Raw genomic sequence first — 20,546 nt, 5'->3', positions numbered from 1 at the left:
TTCGAGGCATCTTCAAAAATAATTATAATTCCTGTATTTTCCTAAAGCAGCTCTCGTATAACAATCGATATATACAAACATAACGATCAACCATGTACAAAAAAAAGTAACCGCTACTCTTAACTTAGACGGTAAAAAATCTTTAATACAAGGTTGTCTCGATCGCGATGTGTCCCTTAATTAGAATGTACATCATGCGCTCCTCGCAACTAACCTAAATCATTGCTCCTCATTCGCAAGGCCCTGAGGGCTCCCGATCAACTGTACAATTATACACAGACATTATCACACGTACGAGGCGCGTCGCATTCTAAAACGCTTCGTCCCGAGACTGCCATCCACTCCATCCTGTACAAAATTATACACATACGTTGTCATATATACAGCCGAATGTACACGAGCATACAATTCTCGCGAGACCCCGCGGTCCATTATCATCCAGATTAAAAAAGAAGAAAAAAGAAACGACAATGGACCGACCGAAACGGGAGAATCTCTGGCAGTGCGCCCTCTACCGGGCATCCCGAGGATCTCCATCGAGCCGTTCCAACGGCCGCGGAGCGCCATCTAAGGTCCGACACCAATTCCGTTCTTCACGGCGTGCGAGCGTCTCCCCTCAATATGGCGGACAATTGACGCCAGGGTGGAGGTATTGGCACTTGTCGCCGGACCGGCAGTAGCCGTTCTTACTGAACTGCCTACACACGGGCGGCTGTTTGCCGCTGCCCCTCCAGGTGCCTCCTCCCCTCCACCCGCCGCCCCTACCAGGCCCGGAGGCCCCGCCTACTGCGCCCCCTCCACGGTACCAGCCGGGCCCGCCTCTCCCCCTCTGCGCATGCATCGGGCCCCCGGGTCGGGGCCCGCCGTGGAAGTTCGGCCCCGGGCCGAACATCATGGGGCCCGGTGGGCCCTGAAAGCCGCCCGGCATGTTGCCGTAGCCCATCTCCTCGGGGCCCATCATGCCGAAGCCCTCTTGCTGGTTGTACATGGGGGGCCCCCCCATCATGGGTGGGCCCATGGGCGCGTCCATCCCGGGCTGGGGGAAACCTACGGGGTTCATCGCGACGTCCGGCACGACGACCTTCCCGTCCCCCGTGCGCCATCCACCACCTACCGCCGCCCCCGTCGAACTAGGCGGCGGCGGAGGCGGCGGCATCGACGTCATGTCTCCTAGAGACACTACGGGGCCCATCTGCGCCATCGGGCCCGGACCCCCCGCGGCCATCATTTGCTGTGGTATCTGCGCCATCGGCGGCATCTGCGCCATCGGGCCCATCCCGGCCACTGCGCCCTGGGGCGCGCCCATCGGCGCCATCATCGTCGGCTGGCCGTGCGGGAAGGTTCGATAGTGGAAATTTGTCGTCAGCGTCGGGCTGGCCTGCGTCTTCGGCTCCGGCCACGGCACCAACGTGAAGTCCTTCTCGCTCTCCTTGTTCCCCGTCAGGTCGTCCAATGGGATCACCTTCGGGTCCGTCATCGGATGGTGCCGCTCCTCGTCCGGCTCCGCCGCCGAGTCGGGGATCCTTTATTCGGAAAGGGTTCATTATTAATTATCAGTTGAATATCTCAATAAAATTCGTTATCACGGCAAGTAAAAGCAGAGGCACATTGGCTTAGTTTACACCGATCACTTGGTATTGTACTGAAGGTGCAGTTTTATCAAACTACAGTCAAACTGAGTCGATATACGGTTATTTACCCTGACAGATTAATAATAACCAGGTCTTTATGCATACAAAATGATCAGGGCAAATTAGATGCATTGAATACATCTCCGTCGTACTCCTAAATTCGGGATTTATCGGGTCCCCGGATCCAGTAAATTACATGTCTCCATGGAAATAATAAATAAGCAGATTCGATCCTGAGCGTCTCCATCGGTACTTAAATTCGAACTTACAGAATTTAGACCCGATGAATCCCGGATTTAGGAGTACGATGGAAATGTAGTCATTGTAGGGTATATTATGGTTACGTTTGGGGGAAAATCATCCAAGGTGTTTGAGTTTAAGGACTCCACTTACATGCTCCGGTTGAAATAGAGCGCCTGTAGTATTCCCTTCTCCCTGGCATACTGTACATCTTTTTCTCGACTGTCCTTGCCGGGCTCCACCAGAGCAGGCGGCACGTCTACAGGGATCAAAGGTTTCCACCTCGTCTTCTCCTCCATGTGATCCTCGGTACCTGAGAAATTCAATTCCATTAGATCTGGAATTCATGACCGATTAGCCATTGAATAGATATTGGCACATTATGACCATAAATCCTTAAGAATATATATATCCCGCTTAAAAAAAAAAAGACAGTCACATTTCTTTTCGACTATCATTAATCGCAGCAGCTTGGGAACATAAAGTGCCGAGTTGCACGTGCAAAGTGCAGATACAAGATATATAGTTTAGATTTAAAAAAAACTAAACAAAAAATGAATTTATCCCGTATCTTATGTTATATCCATTTAAATTCCAATAATGTGAACTTAGTTTCCTTAAAGAAAAATTTCATGACTCTCAGCATGTATGGCATTAGGCCAAAAAGGCTCTAATTCATGTGCAATTATTAGTTGATTTCATAAATTTTATATGCTAAGTAAAAAATGCGTTGTATCCGAATTATGGTAATGTGAAGTGGGCAACAAAAAGTTACCCTAGGCCGCTTTCATAATCCTCGGGATATATTAAATGACGACATTAGGGTCAAAATGACTCAATCTCCGGTTAAGGGTTTCCTCTTCGGGGTGTTACAATGGGACACTTACTTAATTTCCTGGCCATCTGGAAGGCCTCTCGCTCGTATCGCTTCTCCATTTGCTTCATGTCCGTGAACGTCTTCGTCACGTTGACTCTCTCCGTCTCGTCCAGCTCGAAGTACCTGATCGACTCCAGGTCGGTCTTCCACTTCAGGCTCTTCTTCGGGCCCTTTCGCTTCTGGAGCAGGAGGACGCTCTTGAGTCCATCGACGAAACGATTTTCGGAGCGAGGACTCGCACCGGAGTCCTTTTTACGAGAATCCGAACCCTCTGGCGAGGATTCCTCGTCAGAACCCAACCCCTTCGTGTCTTCATCGTCCTCTGGGGTCGGCGCTGCAAATGCGACGATTCCACGTTCAATTAATAAAACAAACAAAATAAATGATTTTTAAGGTGATATGAAAGTACCACTCTATGCATATAAAGCGTAAAAATATTTATAAAACTTTTCCCTGGGTGCACCGAATCATTTAAAATTTCAACGCGTGATTATGGAGATCGTAAGGAAGACCGTTTTGCTCATGAAATTTCATTAAAAAAAAATATATATATATTCTTGGTTCTAGTCTGGGCTAAACAAAAAAAATATTTCAATGATAATTAAATTTCACGGGCACCAGGTTTTTTCTTAGGACCTCCTCCATAATCACATGGTGATGTTTCCATCGATCCGGTGCATCCAGTTTGGAGGAACATTTTATAAATATTTGATGTTTTAGATATGTAAAATGACCCTTTCATATCACCTTAAATTGACGAATATTTCATTAAAGCTTTTAGATAATGGCAGACCAATACTTACTGCCGTTCCTCTCGTCCTCGTCATTGACCTCCTTCGCCTCCTTCCTCTCGTCGGACTCCTCCTCCTTGTCCTTCTTGGCGTCGTCCTCGGCCTTCTCCTCTTTCTCCTCGTCCGTTTCTAACGTATCTTGATAAAACTGCGAGGAAAATAACGGAGCGTCAATTCACTCTCCCTTTCGCGTCCAACTAACACGTTCATGGAAAAATAATGAGAGCCACGCCGAGTCCTGCCAAGGGACCACAAAATATTCCTTTACATGAAATGAAAAAGGTCCTTTTCAGTTATTGGACGGCATGTTTGCATTGTTTTCGTTGATTTTCAAGACTGCCGCTTAAATTCCAGAAAAGCAGACTGAGCCCAGCAGAAATTTAATGGAGCAGCAAAAGTGGCGTTAAAATCAAATTATTTCGGCATCGGAAACCCCATAACTGGGTTTAAATATAAATGGGAATTAACAATGCAAATTTGGGATCCGATAGAAAAGAACCAATCGAAATAGTCTAAGGATACCACTTAAACCTAACGTTATTATGATACATAAAGTACATGAATGAGTGATTTGATAATCGATTTTTTGGACAATTTCGGGACCCTCTCGTGGTACTCGGCGATTGGGCTCGTGAATGAAATAATAAATCGCATCGTGGCGGTACTTAGTAATTACTTTAAGATTAGGCTTGAGGGTAACCGGCGATTTGTCGTCAGAACTGGGAGGGGAAGTAGGTGGTGGAGTGACGTCTCGATGTCCTTCACTATTCCCGGAATTGGCGAGCTCCTGTTTCTTCGCCTCGCCCTCCTTCGAGATCGACGTCCGCCTCTTCCTTTTCCTGGGTTCCTTACTTTTCGTCGAGGCTGTCAAGGCGTCCATGAACATGTCGCTCTCCTGCAGGACCATCGCTGTAATCAGGAAAAAAAACGAGGTCAACAATGCAACAACACCCCTAAAAGTCGATTAAATCGCATCAGCGTCGTCCGGGAATGTCTTCGTCCTCCGCCGCCATCTTGGATCTGGGCGCCGAAAGTTATTTACGAACAATTCCGTTTATAGGAAATATTTCAAGTTCTAGACCCTCCGTCCTGGTCGGTCCTTCGATGAAGAATCGTCCTGTGCGAATAACTACATGAAAGTGAAGGACCCATGGATTAATATATTCGAGAAAAATGTATAAAAAGAGATGCGAGGAAGCCATCTTCCCGGAAGTGAGTCACTCAACCTGTACGTCGTAAAGTTAACAAGTCTTATAAATTGAGCTCGTTTTCCATGTCCAGAGAAGTGGTTTCCAGATTTCGGCATCTCCAAGGAAATTTCGACTCCGCCTAGATCCTTCGTGAATGTTCTAAAACGAATTTGGAAACAATTGCATGCACGAGATCCAGTGATGGTCCATCCCCGGCAAATAACTGCAAGCCAAGATATCGTTATATTCAAATCTAAAAGAATTCCGAAGAAATGGGAATATAATTAAGATCTCGTCCAATCAGGAAATCTCGCGGTAAATGAGCAAAAAGCAGACGTAGGTACGTTAACACATATATATATGCATATTTCCATCAAGAGAAATACATCCATAATCCCGGCGTCCTATGCACGTCTCATTAATTTCAGACATTAAATTCGGCTTCGGTGCATCCGCGAGTTTATATCCTGCGAAAAGAATTGCATGAGCACGATGCCATCGTCGACCGTCCATCGGCGATCTGCCAGGAAACACGTTAAAGGAAAAAAGTGGAAAGGATCCCGAGGATTTGGAGTGGAAATTCGGCGCCATTTTGTTTTAAGACCCGCTCCTTCCGACAAAGGTCGGGGTACTCATCCCGCGAAAAACGCAGTTTTACCGGCATTCGAGTGCATTGCCAGTTCCCAATACACTTAGCAGAGTAAGATATAGAATGCGATAATTAAATAATACCCAGAAAGTGCGCAAACATTACATTACTCAACCGCTTACAGCGGGAATATTTAGCTTTAACAGAAGGGGCCTTCAAGGTCTCGCTCGGTTGCAAAGTGGATAATAATGCCTCTTAAAAACCTGCACCTTATTCCCCGGCGATAATATCGTAAATTAAAGCTTTCCTCCGCATCGACAGCAATCGGTTCAATTAGGCGCGGTTTTTTTTTTTCGTCCGCAAAACACGGTCAACGTCGAACAAGGCCGGGAAAAGTACACAACACGCGTGGCATTAACGAATAAATATTTAAAAACCCTTATCGGCCGCAAGCACGTTGCACATAACTTGCAATGTCACGTCCGAGGTAAAATACGACCGATAAGAGTCTACATTAAATATTACTAACGCGTAAATCTACTAAATCTAATCGAATTGTTTTCTTTTTTCTAACGGTCGCTTTAATTCCAGGCTTCGATTAATCATCGAGGAGTCGCACCTTATTTCCATAAAGAAGTGCATATAACGTTGACCTCACGCGGCGCATGTGCAATATTATACGCAATTGCATCGTCACTTTGTATCCCTCTTGGATAATTTATAGTTCGTTCCATAAACTCGTATTTTTTAGGCGGAAAAAAAACATGGCCGCTCAACAGAAGCGCCTAATATCCTGTCCATATCACACGTGCACGCATTACGCATACTATAAATGTACCTTCTCACGGATGTAACGTTCAAACAAGTAAAAAAGACAAGCAGGGAATCGGGGAAAGGGGCACGGGGGATTTTCGCATTCTCTTACGGAGTCGGAATAAAATAATAATGCTCGCCGAGGCTTCGTTTCGAGTGTGTATACAATGTCGTTATTTTAATATCTCTTTACTTTCGTTCTTCCAAGGTCGAGTCGCAGTGTCCAACGCAGGCTCGAGTTGAGTAAAGAAAAAAAATAAAAAAGTGGCCGAGGACTTAAAAATCGAACGTAACGGGTAATCGTTAATTCAGAAATATACCTAACGCTACCAACTAGTTATCGATAGATTATTACTCCGCGTTAATATTGGCCGTTTTACGATGCAATGGAAGGACTCTACAAATTACCTTCCACGAGATGAGGAAAAATGGAAGACATTTTCACGTATCTCACCGAGTCATTCTCAAAGCCATTAGAAATAAAAAGAGCCATTCCGTTGCATACATTGCAAGTAGTTCCACTTACGAATTAATAACTCCCTGTCGACAGTTCGTAAATCGAGAAACCATACTCCTCGAACAATATAAAATAAAAAAAAACCGCGAGGATACAAATTCGTAAAGTGGGAACTGCCTGTACCTAACCTTAAGTTGCCGAATGAGTAATTCTCGATCGATACGTTTAACTTAGTCAATAAACTCCTACAATTCTAAATAGAGTACTCTAACAAGTATCTCTAAATCGATTATTCTCAGACAGAGCCTCCAATCTCCGGAAGCCGTTAAAAAAAAAAAACCAAAAGCAAAACCCCCCAAAAAAATACCCACCCGTAAACTCGAAAACAAGGGCGTAAAGCCACCTCTAGAAAGTCGACACTTATCAAGACGCGCCTCTTAGAAAAGTATTAATTTAGAATTGAAGAAACGTCAGTTTATGCGTTTCTTTTTCCATGGTATATTTTCCAATTTCAAAAGCATTGGGCCGAGGCTCTACCGAGTTTCTCGATCTCCCAGTTTTTACGAGTTCCTTGATGGAAAAGTTGCATAAGAGGACGATGAACGCCTCCGATCGGTCGATTCGATCGAGAGCATTCGACGCGCGTCGACGTCGGTGAGCGATCTCGTTACGCGGGCGGTGTGACGAATGCTCTCACTAGGCGCGAGCCCGGAGGGTCGACGTGTGGCGGGACGGTTAGTAGCGGTCGGAGGCCGACACGAGTAGACGCGCGACGGGAGAGGCCCGTCACGAAAACATCGACCCCCACCCCCGGACGACCAACGCGACGCTGCGCTGCGGGCACTTGGCAGCTTTTTGCGACGGATTAGCGCGACCTCGCCGACTCCTCGAGTTTAATAATACCCCGTATGCCTCCCCGAGACTTCGTTTTCGATGCTCTATGACGAACCCCTGACCACAGATACATAAAAGATGCACGGAATTCCAAGAGGCCGTGAATTAACTGCTCCGAAAGATAAACAATGCATCACTTCCGATTAACCCGGAGCTAATAGTCGCTAAGATAGATTAAACTAAACCTTAAGCTGCGAATTGTATATATTTTACGTTTGGTCGACTATTGCATGTACGCGTCCATGAATTTCGCCCGTACGTCGAAAGGAGTAAGAGCGAAGAATGAACGGGAGCGACTATTTCCGTTGGAGTACTCGTAGAGTATGGGAATAAACGATTGTAAAAGGTTTTCGGTAGCGTAATGAAAATGGTTGATTATTCTGGAATGATCGCATGATTTCGGGATGCGAATAATACGAGAGGCGATTATTTTTACTCGTAGAATCGGGAAATTGTAACGGTTGTCGGTTTCGTAATAAAAACTCCGATTATTCTGGAACGTTTGCACGATTTGAATGCGATGAATATTATAGAATGTTCACAAGGCCAAGAATAGTTTCGTAGAACATAGGAATAGGTAATATAACGGTTTACTGTACTGTATTGAGAACTCTCGATAATTCGGGCATAACAGCACGATTTAGATGCGAATAAAAATAGAAACAAATACAGAGAACTCGTAGAATAAGTATAATCTCATAGAATAGGGAAATAAACGGTAGTAACGGTTTATCTAATTATTAATGTACGTAACGAGGACTTTCGATTATCGTGGAACGAATAATCTCACGATTTAGGAGAAGAATAAATAGAGGCGATTATTATTGTTATATACGGTAATTTTCCTCAGTATTATGAGAATAGGCTGGGATTTTCATTTGAAAAGTGGAAGCGACTCGCCGGTGAATCTGTAGAGTATCTTCCAGTAGAAAGGAAGCAGGTCTAACCGTTTTCCCGAATCCACCCTGGGACAAATTTCCGTGGAAAAGCTACTCCGAGGCACACAAAGAAACAGAAACGGCTCGTTTCCCCCCTTCTCGACTGCCTATCGATTCCCCGACAATTCCCGTTCCAGGAACGACTAGAACGAACCGAAAACCCCAAATAACGGAACCGTACAAATAATAAAAGGTGTCTACGCACGCGGCGACTCCTAATCCACGTAATTAAATCAAGTATTTCAACATCCCCGTGGTCAAACCCTCATTTAAACCCTCGATTAAACCTAAGTTAACAAACTCAATGCCGTTCGTATGTACACGTAATACGTAACTTGGCGCGAGACTCTACCGAATGTCTACATACAGTCCAATTCGCACGGATTTATCGCGTCACGTGCATCCGCCGTAAGAAACACGATTTAAAAAGAGATCCTACAAATAGACGCAATAAATAAATGCAAACAAAAATGCATATATATATATATACTGTAGGACTATCCGCAGAGGCGAAAACGCGTTTCGTTACTCGCTTTTCTTTTGATGCATATACTGGTATATTGGAGCGTATTAATGAGCGAACGTTTCGTAATTTCGGGGGTCATGAGTCGTGGACGGCGATTTCGAAATCTGCGATTGACTCCGCGTCGTTTTTCCATTTTTTTTGTTCTCCTTTTCTTTTCTGTCTCTTCTTCGAATATTCTCTCTAAGGACCGTTCCTCTCTCTTTCCCGGCCACGGTGGGTGGCATAGGTCGGTCTCTCTCGCTTCCTCCGCAGCCTCCAAAATTAGGCGAGGGCCTCTCGATCTTTCCGTCTCGTTTGTCTCGCGAGAGAGCAGCTGTCCTCGAGGCCTTTGTTTCAATCGACCGCGAGCGATGGTAGGTCTCTATCGAGTGAACAAAGAGGGATATCTAGTCAGGTCTTTTGCTATCTCCCTCACCCCTTTCCCATCCCCTCGAGCCCTCCGGAGTTAGATCGCCCTGATCGCAGCTACACCCCGGCGGAAATTCGAAAACGAACAGCGAGATCAAGAATCGCGGTAGCGTCTCACAAGAGCACGGGGCACGACCGCGTCTCTTTACTTGAGACATTGCTCGACCGGGCGTTCGATTCCCTCTGAACGGCCAATGCCGCCATTGAAAGTGCCGGTACATCTCAACGTACATATCCGATCATGGCGGAGAAGATATCGCCCCGGCCACGTGATATAAACATCGCGGGAACGAGACAGATCCGGGGAAAAAAATAACCTCGGCGAAGGAAATCGGGTCGCGGACACGTTCGAAAGAGAGCTAACCCGGCCACTCGTCAAGGTGATGCCGCGATGGAGGGCGTAGCCCATTTCATCAATCTTTTCCCACACTCTCCCGCGTCTCGAGAAGTGTAAACAATAACAACCGAGCAAAAAAAAAGAAACAAGAACCCACGAATCGGATTTCCCAATGGCGGAAAGGTGGAACGAACGAAACGGCTCGAATCAACACGGAAAAGATACCACCGGCCGTCGGGAAGAAAAACAAAATGGCGCGCACGTCGCATTGCCGAGTGCTCGGTCAGCGAGAGACTTGTGTGTTGTAATATATCAGCTCGTTCGAAAAGATCCCTCGTTTCGAGTACCCCATACATAGGTGAAAAAGCGACGGAACTTTCAGACCGACCTGATAACTATCCATATGTATATGCACGTACGTTGTGTACCTACACATCGTCGTATATATACATACTAATATATCTATATGTATATGTATTCACAGCAGAAACCCAAAGCTCTTGTTTCCAGATCTCTGAATGATTTATTTCAAACGCTCCATTAAAAATATATATATAGGTGTACATGTACAGGGGAGGAAAAAAGTTTTATATCGGCGGGCCTTACCTAGTAGTAGTTCTAGGAGCGGCCGCTAGGCGACACGCCGGTAGGGCGGCGCCCCAGTTCGGTCCCGGGGAAGCTCTCTCGCTATTCCCCCGAGACTCCGTATTTTTTTTTTTCTCTCTCTCGGCACAGATGCACCAGGCATCCTGCTCTCTTCCCATTCCTTCGATTGTCAATTTCCTCTCTTTCCTTCTTTTCCCTCCTATCTCATTTCCCATTATCTACTCTCGAAATCACTATTTCACACACACACACGCGTCGAAGGGGGAGGAGTTTAGGCTCGCGCGCACGCGCGTCGCGGCGTCCTCCTCGCGCCCTCTCAACCCCTTCCACGGGCCTCGTAGCGAGCACAGTCCATAGTTATTACTTTATCGAGAGGTTACCTGCTAGGTCTTCGTAATTAAAGAAATAAATCGAGGTCTTCTCTCTTCTCGGTACCACCACCAGGGTTCGCCTGCGGCGCATCGGCGTCGGCGTTGGCGTAGTCCTCGGCGTCGGCCTCCGCTCTCCAGTCGGCGCCGGATGCTCGGGGCGCGTGCCGACGGGGAGGGGAGGTTAGGGCTCTTCCGACTCTCTTTTATCTATGCCCGCCGCGCTCATTTAACGGAAACCGAGAAAGATACATCTCTACGAGCCTGGGCTTTCGGAGGGAACGCGGGACCGGGGTTAGAGATAGAGACACAGAGACACACCACCGGAGGAGGTTATGAGATACGTGCGTCGGGATGCCTGGAAGAAAGTCACTCAAGTTAGATCGACCTGGCAGAGCGTACGATAAGGAGCACAATATAAATACAGAGAAAGAGCGAGAGAACGATAGTTCGTTCAACGCCCGGCAGAGGCCGCTCGTGGGGCTTCTCGCGCGGGGCGCGAACCACGTTTCGGCTTCCACTTCCGGTCGGCATCTGTCCACCTGCAAACTCAATATCCAAATGTTAATTAAATTCATTTCCCGGTAGAGGGACCTACTGGTTATTCCGAGGTAGCGCCTTTTCGCCCGGTGAACATCAACGTGACGAGGTTTTCAGGGTCTTTAAGAAACCGCGGGTAAAAGGAAACCGATTTAATACTGTAACCTAACGGTTATGACGAATATTTCATGAGAATGCACAACGAACCGAGGAACTTTTCTAAGAACGAGATATTTCATAATCTGATTCGATTGGGTAACGGATGCACCGTAACCAAGATTTTTCTTTTCCCCCATGAATTCGAAAGAATACCAAAGAATATTGCGTACCGTAAGGTAGACTGAAGATGAACAAAAGAAAGAAACGAGGTTACGAGAAAAGTTGCAGAGTCTAGAAATTAAATGACTGATCTGATGGAGGATCTTACGAGGGGACTTGGTTGCCACGTAGTAATTACTTTAAATGAAACTCATTGAAACGTGTCAAGGGAGACTCGAATGGTATTCGAGAAAGCGTCTTCGTCTACCTCGGAATTCCAGTACCTTAAGAGCTATGCGAAACTCGGGACGAGACGAGATAGAGGACTTAGCCTACGAACGAGATGCGTGAGTCGTGGGTCGAGCCCTGGGAATAAGAGAAAGCACTTTATTATAGGCAGACCGGGACTGATAGCGAAGAGATCGGCGCCGGCCGGCGCCGGGCGATACTTACGTTTCGGTTTCGGAGGAATGAGCTTGATGCCGCCCTTCTTCTCGTCGGCGGGCGGCGGCGACTCCAGGGATAGCTTCGGCTTCTTATCGGGCGGCGGCGTTGTCGTCGAGTTCGCGCAGGCGCCCGTCGTCGAGTTGCCGGTGACGTCCTTGGCGGTGAGTGGCGGTGACGGCGATCGCCTCTTCAGGGACAAGAGGGGCTTCGGGGGAACGACCTTCTTCTCGGCCTGCTGGTTGGGCTTCTTGACCGACCTGGGGGGCGGCGGCTTGGCCTCCTCCTCGAGCCCGGTCGACCTGAACTTCGAGTTGAACGTCTTGACCGTCTTCGGCCTGGGTACGGTGTCCTGGGAGTTCTTCCTGTTCTCGATGGAGATTGAGATGTTCTTCTTCTCGGCGGCGACGCCGGCGGACTTCCTCGTCTCGGTCTTGTCCTTGTTCTCCTTGGACTCGGTCGAGGACTTCCTTGAGGACTCCAACTTCTCGTCCTCGGGTTTCTTCTTCGGTATCTTGCCCATCTTGGTCGAAAGCGCCAGGCCCTGGACCTTCTCCAGGGTGGCCTTGTCCTTCTCCGCTTGGTCCTTCTTCAGCTTCTCCTTCTCCTTCTCCCGCTCCTTGTCACGGTCCGTCTTGCCCTTCCCGGAGGAGGCGTGCTTGTTCGACGAGTTCCCATGACGAGCCTTTTCCTTCTCCCTGGAAGACTTGTCCGTTTTGGAGGTGGAGCTCTTCGAGCTCCCCGATCCCGACTTGTGTGACCCGGCCCGATGGCTCGAGCTCGACCCCGAGCGGTGGGACCCGGAACTCGAGGAGTGCTTCGAGGAGCTCTTCGAAGTCGAGGAACCGTGATGACTCGTGCCCTTCTTCTCGGCGCCGACGCCGCCCTTCTTATCGTCCTTCTTCAGGGAGTCCCGGTTCTCCTTGTCGCTGAGCTTCCCACTGTCGGGCCCCGCGCCCTCTTTCGCGTCCTTGGCCTTGGCCACGTCGACCTCGTTGCCGATCTTGGTGCCGACCTTGGCCTCCGCGGAGACTCGGTCCGCGGACACCGTGGAAGACTCGTTCGCCTGCGCCCCGTCGACCTTATCCATGCTCTTCTCCTCGGGAGAACTCGTGTCCTCCGCGAGGTCGGCGTCCACCTGTGCCTCCTCCTGGTCCAGTGCACTCCCCTCCTGATCCCCGTCGTCCTCCTGCGCCATCGCCGCGTCCTCCTCCTCGTGGCCCGCGTCGCCGTTCACCTCCACGTCCGTGGCATTGCTTATGTTCGACAGGTCGGTCTCCACCTTGGTCAGCACCTGTTTGCCGTCCCGGATCGTGATCTTGTAGACCGGCACCGGCGGCTGGGAAGACGAGGAGGTGACCACGACGATGGACTGTCGCTTAGCCTGAGGCTGCTGCTGGTTGTGGTGCACGTGGTGGTGCTGTTGCCCAGGTTGGGCCGTCGTCTGCGACTTGACGACCACCTGCACCTGCGCGGCCACCCTGTCCGCCTGCTCCTGGAGAAGATTCACCGTGGAGTCGTCGCTCGATTTCTCCAGCCGGTGGTCCTCCAGGGTAGCGTGCTGCTGCGCGAGCTGTAGCATCGCGGGCGCCGTCGTCGTCGTCGTTGTCCCGGAAGCCGCGGACACCGATGTCATGATCTGCGCCGGCACCGAATTCGGAGCAGCCTCGCCTTTCACGATTTTCAGCCATTGCTCCACCAATCGGCTCGCCAGGATACGCACGCCTTGGTGACTCCCCTCCTTGGAGAGGCCCTTTATCAGCTTCGGGCAGTTATTGCTCTTCAGCCGCTCGATGTCCACTGGGCACAGCAGCAGTAGCTCTAGCAACTCCTGGATCAGCGCCCAGTTCTTGGCGAGGATCCCGTCCGTCAGCCACATGTGAATTAAGTTCCAACCCCCCGCCCCCATAAACCTGGAACAGAAGAGACAAACTTGTAATTCCTGGCCCGAGTAACATGGTTACTCTGGGGAAGAATAGTCCTCAGGGTACAATTAATGCTGTAAGGAGTTTATCCGTTCTCTCCATTTTTATATGATAAATCTTTTATGTACGAATTAACGAGACCGACAATGCCTTAGTATTTACAGGAACACTATGGCTTTCTAATACGTTAAAGTCTAGTTTCAGAATCAGTGTTTTAAAATTATTCATCGATAGCTTGTCAAAATTTTATGATTGTAAGCAATTGTCGGCAAATAGAAATATTCAGTGCTAGGATAATCCTCCATGTAGTGTGATATGGTGGTCAATTAATATATGCATCAAGGAAAAAATGGACACTTATGTAAATTCGCGTTGCGTTTTAATTATTGAAATACTTAACGATAATGGACTTTAACATTTCAGTCCGCTAGCTTTGTACACAAGTTTTTTTTAATTTATTAATCTCAGAATTCGACATGTAAATTTTAAATAACGATTTCCACCAAAGACGCAGACTCTAAATTTGATGCATATACTTTCACAGTATTTATAATGAACATTAGTAATTGTGGGACACATATCAGTAAGCACGGCCCATAGAATGCTGCCGCCCAATGGTTCAGAGTCCCTTTTAAATTTTCTCTCGCATGTACAATTTATTTCTCACACGTACGAACAATTATGCAACATTCGTGTGTCTCGACATGCTGGAAACTTAATTCCTCACATTAATACTTGAAATTACTCATCATTACATTTTAGTAGTTCAAAAAAAATAACCATACATGGAATACTTTTCTGGAGAATTTAGAGAATATTTAATCCAGCGTTCAACACAGCTTCATAAACAAACTATTAATCCTGTGAACAGCCAATAACCCCTTTGTACTACAACACTCTGTGTGATCGTGACGTGTAATTATAGTGGATTAAATAATATGTTTGATAGAACTTATACTCACTGGCTTAGAAGATCCGTATTGGTAGTTTTCAAAATCTGGATGTAAATACATTTTGAGACGAGCTTCTTGGAAAATTTTGTCATGAGGTTAGCTAACCGATGAACTTCTTCCTTACTTTTAATGCCACCATCGGGTCCCAGCAAAACGCTGAGACACTTCAGCAAAGATAATGGGTCGATTCGTGGCTGGAAACAGATTAAGAACGGAACTGATTTAAGGCCTGGCTGCTTCGCCAGAGTACATCTTTTTATCGATATCCAACTTTGCAGTAACCTTGCCTTGACATCTTTATACATAACTAGCTTTACTGTGTTATCTCAATAATTTGTAACTGTCCTTCAATTTATATCAAAACAAGATTTGCGATTGTAAAATAATTGCCTCCCGACTTCAATCTTTCCTGTACATATGTTGTAATACATTCCATAAAAAATTCTCACAAATGAATAAAAACGTTTTAAAATTCGATGTGAAAAATTCAGTCTCAATAATAATTAAAATGGCAATACAAGTTCCACAAAATTATTGTACTACTTTTAAACTACCTTAAAAAATAATTTTTATTTTATGCAGACCACGGTGATATGTATAAATAATATGAATTTAGTCACTCCCCTTAATTTCGTACAAACATTTATGAAACACGTACCATATTCTTGTATAGTGCATAACTTGATACGCGTTGAGGGTGATTCAGTGACGACGTGTTTAATCATGTTTATTTTAAGATAAAATAGATTACTAGTACTCCGGATGGTGTGTACAGTATTGTGTCCAAAGGTTGTAGAAATAAAAAAAACGGATAAAAATTTTTTATTTACGCAACTACGATCCTATCACCTGCGCATACGGCGCGAGAATGTCGGAAGAAGTCGGCTCTCCGGCTCGATAACCCCACCCTGGGCGCAGTACCGATTACTACCGACTACTCACGAAGATTCCCGAAGATACCCGAATATTAGTCTTCCCCCTCCTTAGCCCGCCTACTTTTCGGCGCCAATTATGAATAATCAATCTTGCGGACTTTTGACCACTTATAAACGCGTCTTAAAGATTCCAGTTTCTCCATATTATTTTTACAATGGCTTTAAAAGGAAATTCGAAGGTCGTTGCACACAAAGAGTCAATTGTAGTAATAAGGTTTGCTATTGATTTCTTTTAAGTTATGTAAATAGATTCAAACCTCTCGGGTCGGTTAAGACTTGGTAGGAAGTTTCTGAAATGTAGCTATAAGGACCGTAATACTTGTCTGTTTTATAAACGTAAATGGGTGGGCTAGACATTACACTATAAAATGAAGTCGATACTATTTAAAATTCTCTTGAAAATGTAAACTGTTCATAGAACTACTGAATTAGAGAATAATACATGCAATTTTAAAATTAACTCTATATTTTGAATAAGAACGCTTCTTAATTGTGAAAAAAAATAGCAACATGATATATGCGGATGTATCAACTGATGTCAAGAAAGTTAAGATATACTAGTACATTATACATGCTATACGTGACGTATAATAGGATTCTTCCTTTGAAACAGGCACTGTCATTACGAGTCTAGCTTCAAATACTCCAATACATCTTTAAATTACAACAGAAAGCAAAAAATGGAACGTTAACCTCAATCTACAAGAACCTACTTCTGACAGTGTACACGATCCCATTACAGCTCCTTCTGGGTTACCGAGCAGTAGGTTTCGATTATTTATAACCTGCAACGTGTCTAATCAAATTGCGCAGCAAGATAAGAAGTAATCAACCGACCCGTGTAATTGACCCAACTAAGGAAAGTTACGTGACGTACTCCAATATAAGGTATAATCTATTCAAGACCCAGCTATTCTAATCTATGTACGTGGCGTCGAAAGATGTACCAGGAGAGGCCGACGCTTACATCCATTTATACAATCTACAATCATTTTCCAATCGCAATCTACCCAACGATATGAACAATCATCTCCTCCCTTTTGCATGCACAATTCTCTGCTTTGGGTACAGACCTTCACCATTCAGCAGATGTAATAACGCGCGACGTGACTGGAATGATTCTAACCAAAGCACATTTGGAAAGAGCACTAATTCCTTGCGATCTTTAATCCTAGTCAACTGTGCAAGCGTATCTTGAGAGTAGCAACATTAGATGGAAAAATTGTGAAAGAATATCTTCGATGGCACTCGCGCAACCAAGTCGAGCCGTGCATTCGGGAACGACCGCTTCGCGCGAGAATAATCTATCCCTCGAGGTCTTGGCAAGAAAACGGAATATAATTCCCGAGGAAGGGAACTCGTCGCGTCGGTAAAAGAGAGTCGGCGTAGTGGGGCGGGGTCGCGTCGCTCATGGCGCCCCCTCGCACGATGCGCGGCGACTCGACGAATCAAGATGGCCGACGTTGCAAAAGCATCCTACAAGAAGATAATAAAAGATCATCGTAAAATATCGGACTCACCATTTTGTTCCGGTAGCACGCGCGTCCTCGCCGTTTTATTTCGCCCCGTAGGTCGACGGATCGTTACGAGATCTGTAACGAGACAACACAAAAAGCCCCGTTTTACGTGGGAGCAAACCGGACTCGTGCGTCACCCGAAGTGCGATCGTAACCGACCCGAATGGCCGCCATCTTTGCGGGGCTCTTCCGTGCCCGAAGTATACTGGCCGAAATCAGCGAAGACTCACTTGTGCCTACACGAGATCGAGGGAATCTAACCGTGAATCGACTCGTGAATCGGCAAGGCAATATCCAGGGCGCCGTTTGCGGCCACGGAGTCCTTAAATGTCGGGTTAGCTATGTCGCCTCGCCGCGCCCTAGCCTCGCGAGACTCGGCCGAACCGAGCTCGTCTTTAAAGTCAATGTCCTACCGATCCTTCCGCTTTTTCGTAAGAATCTCCGTTCTCGGCCGTTTGCCGATCTAATGTCTAGTGAATCGAGTAAAATAGGTAAGATCGTTCGCTGCAACTAGGAAAAATTCGAGGGCGAGATCAGGAGTCCTTCGGCGAGCGGGCCTCGTTCGGTAGTCGACTGCCTCGGCGACTCGGACGGTGCGCAACGGCGGTCTGCGCATCCCCCACCCTTGACCGCTATTCGGCGGACCAATCGGAAGCCGGCGTGGCCGCGCCGCGAGCCAATCGGCATGGCCCCTCCCCGGCCGAGGGCACGGCGCACCATTCTTCGCGCATCGGGCACCGATACGTCACGACTCCATCTATTAATAGCACCAGCTACTAGCCGTAGCGAGCCGAGCAAAAGGCGGCCGCGGCCGGCGATTTAATGATCAGGTTGTACGTACGTCCGCTCGTCACTTCCCGGCCACAACGTCCGTCGCGTTCTCGACGCGTCACTTCGTCCCTCCGAGACGACGACTCGGCTTGCCTGGGCCAGCGGGACCCGGAAATCTTCATGTTGCGTTAACCATCACTCGACCCCGAATTTCGTTCCTCTTTCTCGCCGAAGTCCTGTCTTTTGATCTCGCGTATCGTAACTCGGGTACGCGCGTTTCGGGTGACGTCTCTTGCAGAAAATTAAAGACTCCGCCGTTTCGAACGGGTGAACGAACGATCGACGGAGATAGGGGGAGCGAGAGAGAGATATATACAGACAGAGAATGAGAGGTGCAGCGCGAGCTCATTCTACGAGCCACTCACATCGGTTTTCCAACTATTAATCCTTTTTAACGACAACAAACGTTCACAGCAACGCATAATTTCATGCAGCATCTCCTGTGCACCGAAAAACGTGTCCCTTGGCGTGGGGAGGGCGCGGTGTCGTGGCCGCGAGCCCAGAGACCGATCGAATCGATATCGCAGTCGAGGGCGCTACGAGGCTCGGGGATCGACATTTATCTTCTCGTACTTTGCCATCTGTAATCAGAGACCCGACGAGGGTTACTCCAGTCACCTTCCTTGACGAGTCCTCGATGTACCGCGACGACCGAGCACGAAATATCCCTGACTTTAGGCTAAATGTCCTCACCTAACTTTACGTAGCACCAGCTGCCCAAAGCGAATCGGAAATACGCCTCGGCTTTTCGCTCCTCGTTCTGGTCCTTCCCCTACTCCGGAGTCAAATCAGCTTCGGTGTACAGATATGAATTAACGTTTCTATCATCGAATGAGGAAATTTACATGTATTTCTTGTACCTTACGAAATTATAAACTAACCTTGTTTTTTTATTTCGATGTCTTGAAGTATTATGTGGCAATAACAAGTGGTAAATAAAGTCGCTTTATTGTTGCACTGATCAATGCGGTACTGGAACGTGCGAGTCAAATCAGCAATGCAGTCGTTCATTCTTATTGAACTTTTTTGTCAGTTTTGAGTTCATCCAAAACCGGTAAATGTTTGATTTTCTATGCAAAATGGTTTTACAGGCATGAATTGGGACATTAGGAAACGAATTCGCTATTATTTTCATGTTTCCTGTACTCGCATGACAATTTCGTAAACCGTTAATACCTTCATTAATGCGATTACATTTTTTCGGAAGATAATAAATTTTACATATTGAAATAACAAGCAATATGTTTATTGCATGAAGAATTGATGCAATGAAATTATATTACAATTCGTATCATTTCTTTGCGTCAATTGGCACCGACGAAGGGATCATTAAAATACACGTTCGACTCTGAATTGACGCCGGTGGAGTTACGCATTCAATTTAAGGTTAGAGAGGTTAGGGGTTCTCATCCACTGTCGAACGTACGATAAAATACACGTGTGAGCGTTGCTAGGGTTGAGTAGAATTCACTGCTGCAGATTCACAAGTAATACTGTTAACCCCGAGTCAAAACATTTGATTCTGTCTTTAATCGCGTGTATAGTGCGTATTAAAGCAATGTCAATCGTTTCGCTCGGACTGCACAGAACAGTAGGGTCTTTGTGGACTGGTCTGATAAATAAGGTAAAGTAATATTGTGCAAACTATTAATATGACTTTCTGTAATATTTTGTGTTCCTTTTTAGGGCTTTACATTAAGGAATTTATCAGTAACCAATTCTTTTCGATCAGCTGAGGCTGTGGGTCAGATTGCGGAAGAGGGTGATGGGACATCGCAAAGGGAAATTGATCCCAGTAAAGACAGAACTAGAATTATACCTGTAGAAACTAGCATTAGATACCTTGAGAGCAAAGGTAAGTTGTATAGATGGTTATGTTAATTGATGTAACTTTGTTTTGATATATCATTTAATTTTCAGCTTATAAGGAAACTTACGGATCGAATCCTGTGTGGAAGCTATACAGAAGAAATCACAAGGGCCAGATTCCACCACAAAAGACACGGAAACTATGTATTGTACGTGAGATATGAATTTAAAGATGTAGAAAATATATTCCCTAACCTAAAATATCTGTTGGCCCTGTACAGAGGAACGGAGTGATCTCCACTGGTAGTCCTTGTCCAATTTGCAGAGACGAGTATTTAATACTCGATTACAGGAACGTGAAGTTGTTGAAGCAGTTCATCTCTGAATATAATGGAGAAATTCTGAGTTATCAGTAAGAATTCCTTTATATATTTTGTACATATTGTATTTAAAACTGTATTATCTGTTTTTTTCATTTAATCATTGCAGGAAAACGGGAATTTGTCAACGCAAATATCGAGAGCTCCTTGTTGCAATTTATAAGGCCAAAGATTTTGGCACTATAACTTTCGACGTTCCACTAAGATATTATGATTATTCGGAATGGTACAAACCTGACTGCGAAGATCACCAGTGTTAATACTTATAATGTAAAAATTACCACCGTGT

General features: G+C 46.3%; 2 protein-coding genes across 8 annotated transcripts; one reads left to right on the top strand and one right to left on the bottom strand.

Annotated features, from left to right (window-relative positions):
* Nucleotides 1–5: 5 nt before the first annotated feature.
* Nucleotides 6–18,850, bottom strand: LOC105699835 (serine/threonine-protein phosphatase 1 regulatory subunit 10). 7 transcript variants are annotated; one of them, XM_012425218.2, is made up of 10 exons: nt 18,762–18,850; nt 18,079–18,649; nt 17,241–17,312; nt 14,795–14,979; nt 11,917–13,820; nt 4,216–4,448; nt 3,552–3,687; nt 2,759–3,082; nt 2,025–2,184; nt 6–1,523 (listed from the first exon to the last, which is right to left on the bottom strand). In XM_012425218.2, the coding sequence occupies exons 3-10, from the start codon at nt 17,241–17,243 to the stop codon at nt 617–619; spliced, it is 3,852 nt and encodes a 1,283-aa protein (XP_012280641.1). In that variant the 5' UTR covers nt 17,244–17,312; nt 18,079–18,649; nt 18,762–18,850; the 3' UTR covers nt 6–616. The 7 variants fall into 7 exon arrangements, with proteins under 7 accessions (XP_012280641.1, XP_012280632.1, XP_012280623.1 ...); XM_012425209.2 differs by having other exon boundaries at nt 18,434–18,649; XM_012425200.2 differs by lacking the exon at nt 17,241–17,312 and adding an exon at nt 16,794–17,196 and having other exon boundaries at nt 18,434–18,649.
* A 284-nt stretch (nt 18,851–19,134) lies between these two features.
* On the top strand, nt 19,135–20,544 carry LOC105699883 (28S ribosomal protein S18b, mitochondrial). The gene is made up of 5 exons (XM_012425282.2): nt 19,135–19,692; nt 19,755–19,923; nt 19,989–20,086; nt 20,159–20,289; nt 20,367–20,544. The coding sequence occupies exons 1-5, from the start codon at nt 19,627–19,629 to the stop codon at nt 20,515–20,517; spliced, it is 615 nt and encodes a 204-aa protein (XP_012280705.1). The 5' UTR covers nt 19,135–19,626; the 3' UTR covers nt 20,518–20,544.
* The last annotated feature ends 2 nt before the right edge of the window (nt 20,545–20,546 follow it).

The sequence above is a fragment of the Orussus abietinus genome, unplaced genomic scaffold, assembly GCF_000612105.2.
Source record: "Orussus abietinus isolate OABI.00-Male unplaced genomic scaffold, Oabi_2.0 scaffold44, whole genome shotgun sequence".
NCBI classification, from domain to species: Eukaryota; Metazoa; Arthropoda; class Insecta; order Hymenoptera; family Orussidae; genus Orussus; species Orussus abietinus.
Note: the sequence above shows the minus strand (reverse complement) of the source record. Positions and strands in the feature narration are given on the sequence as shown.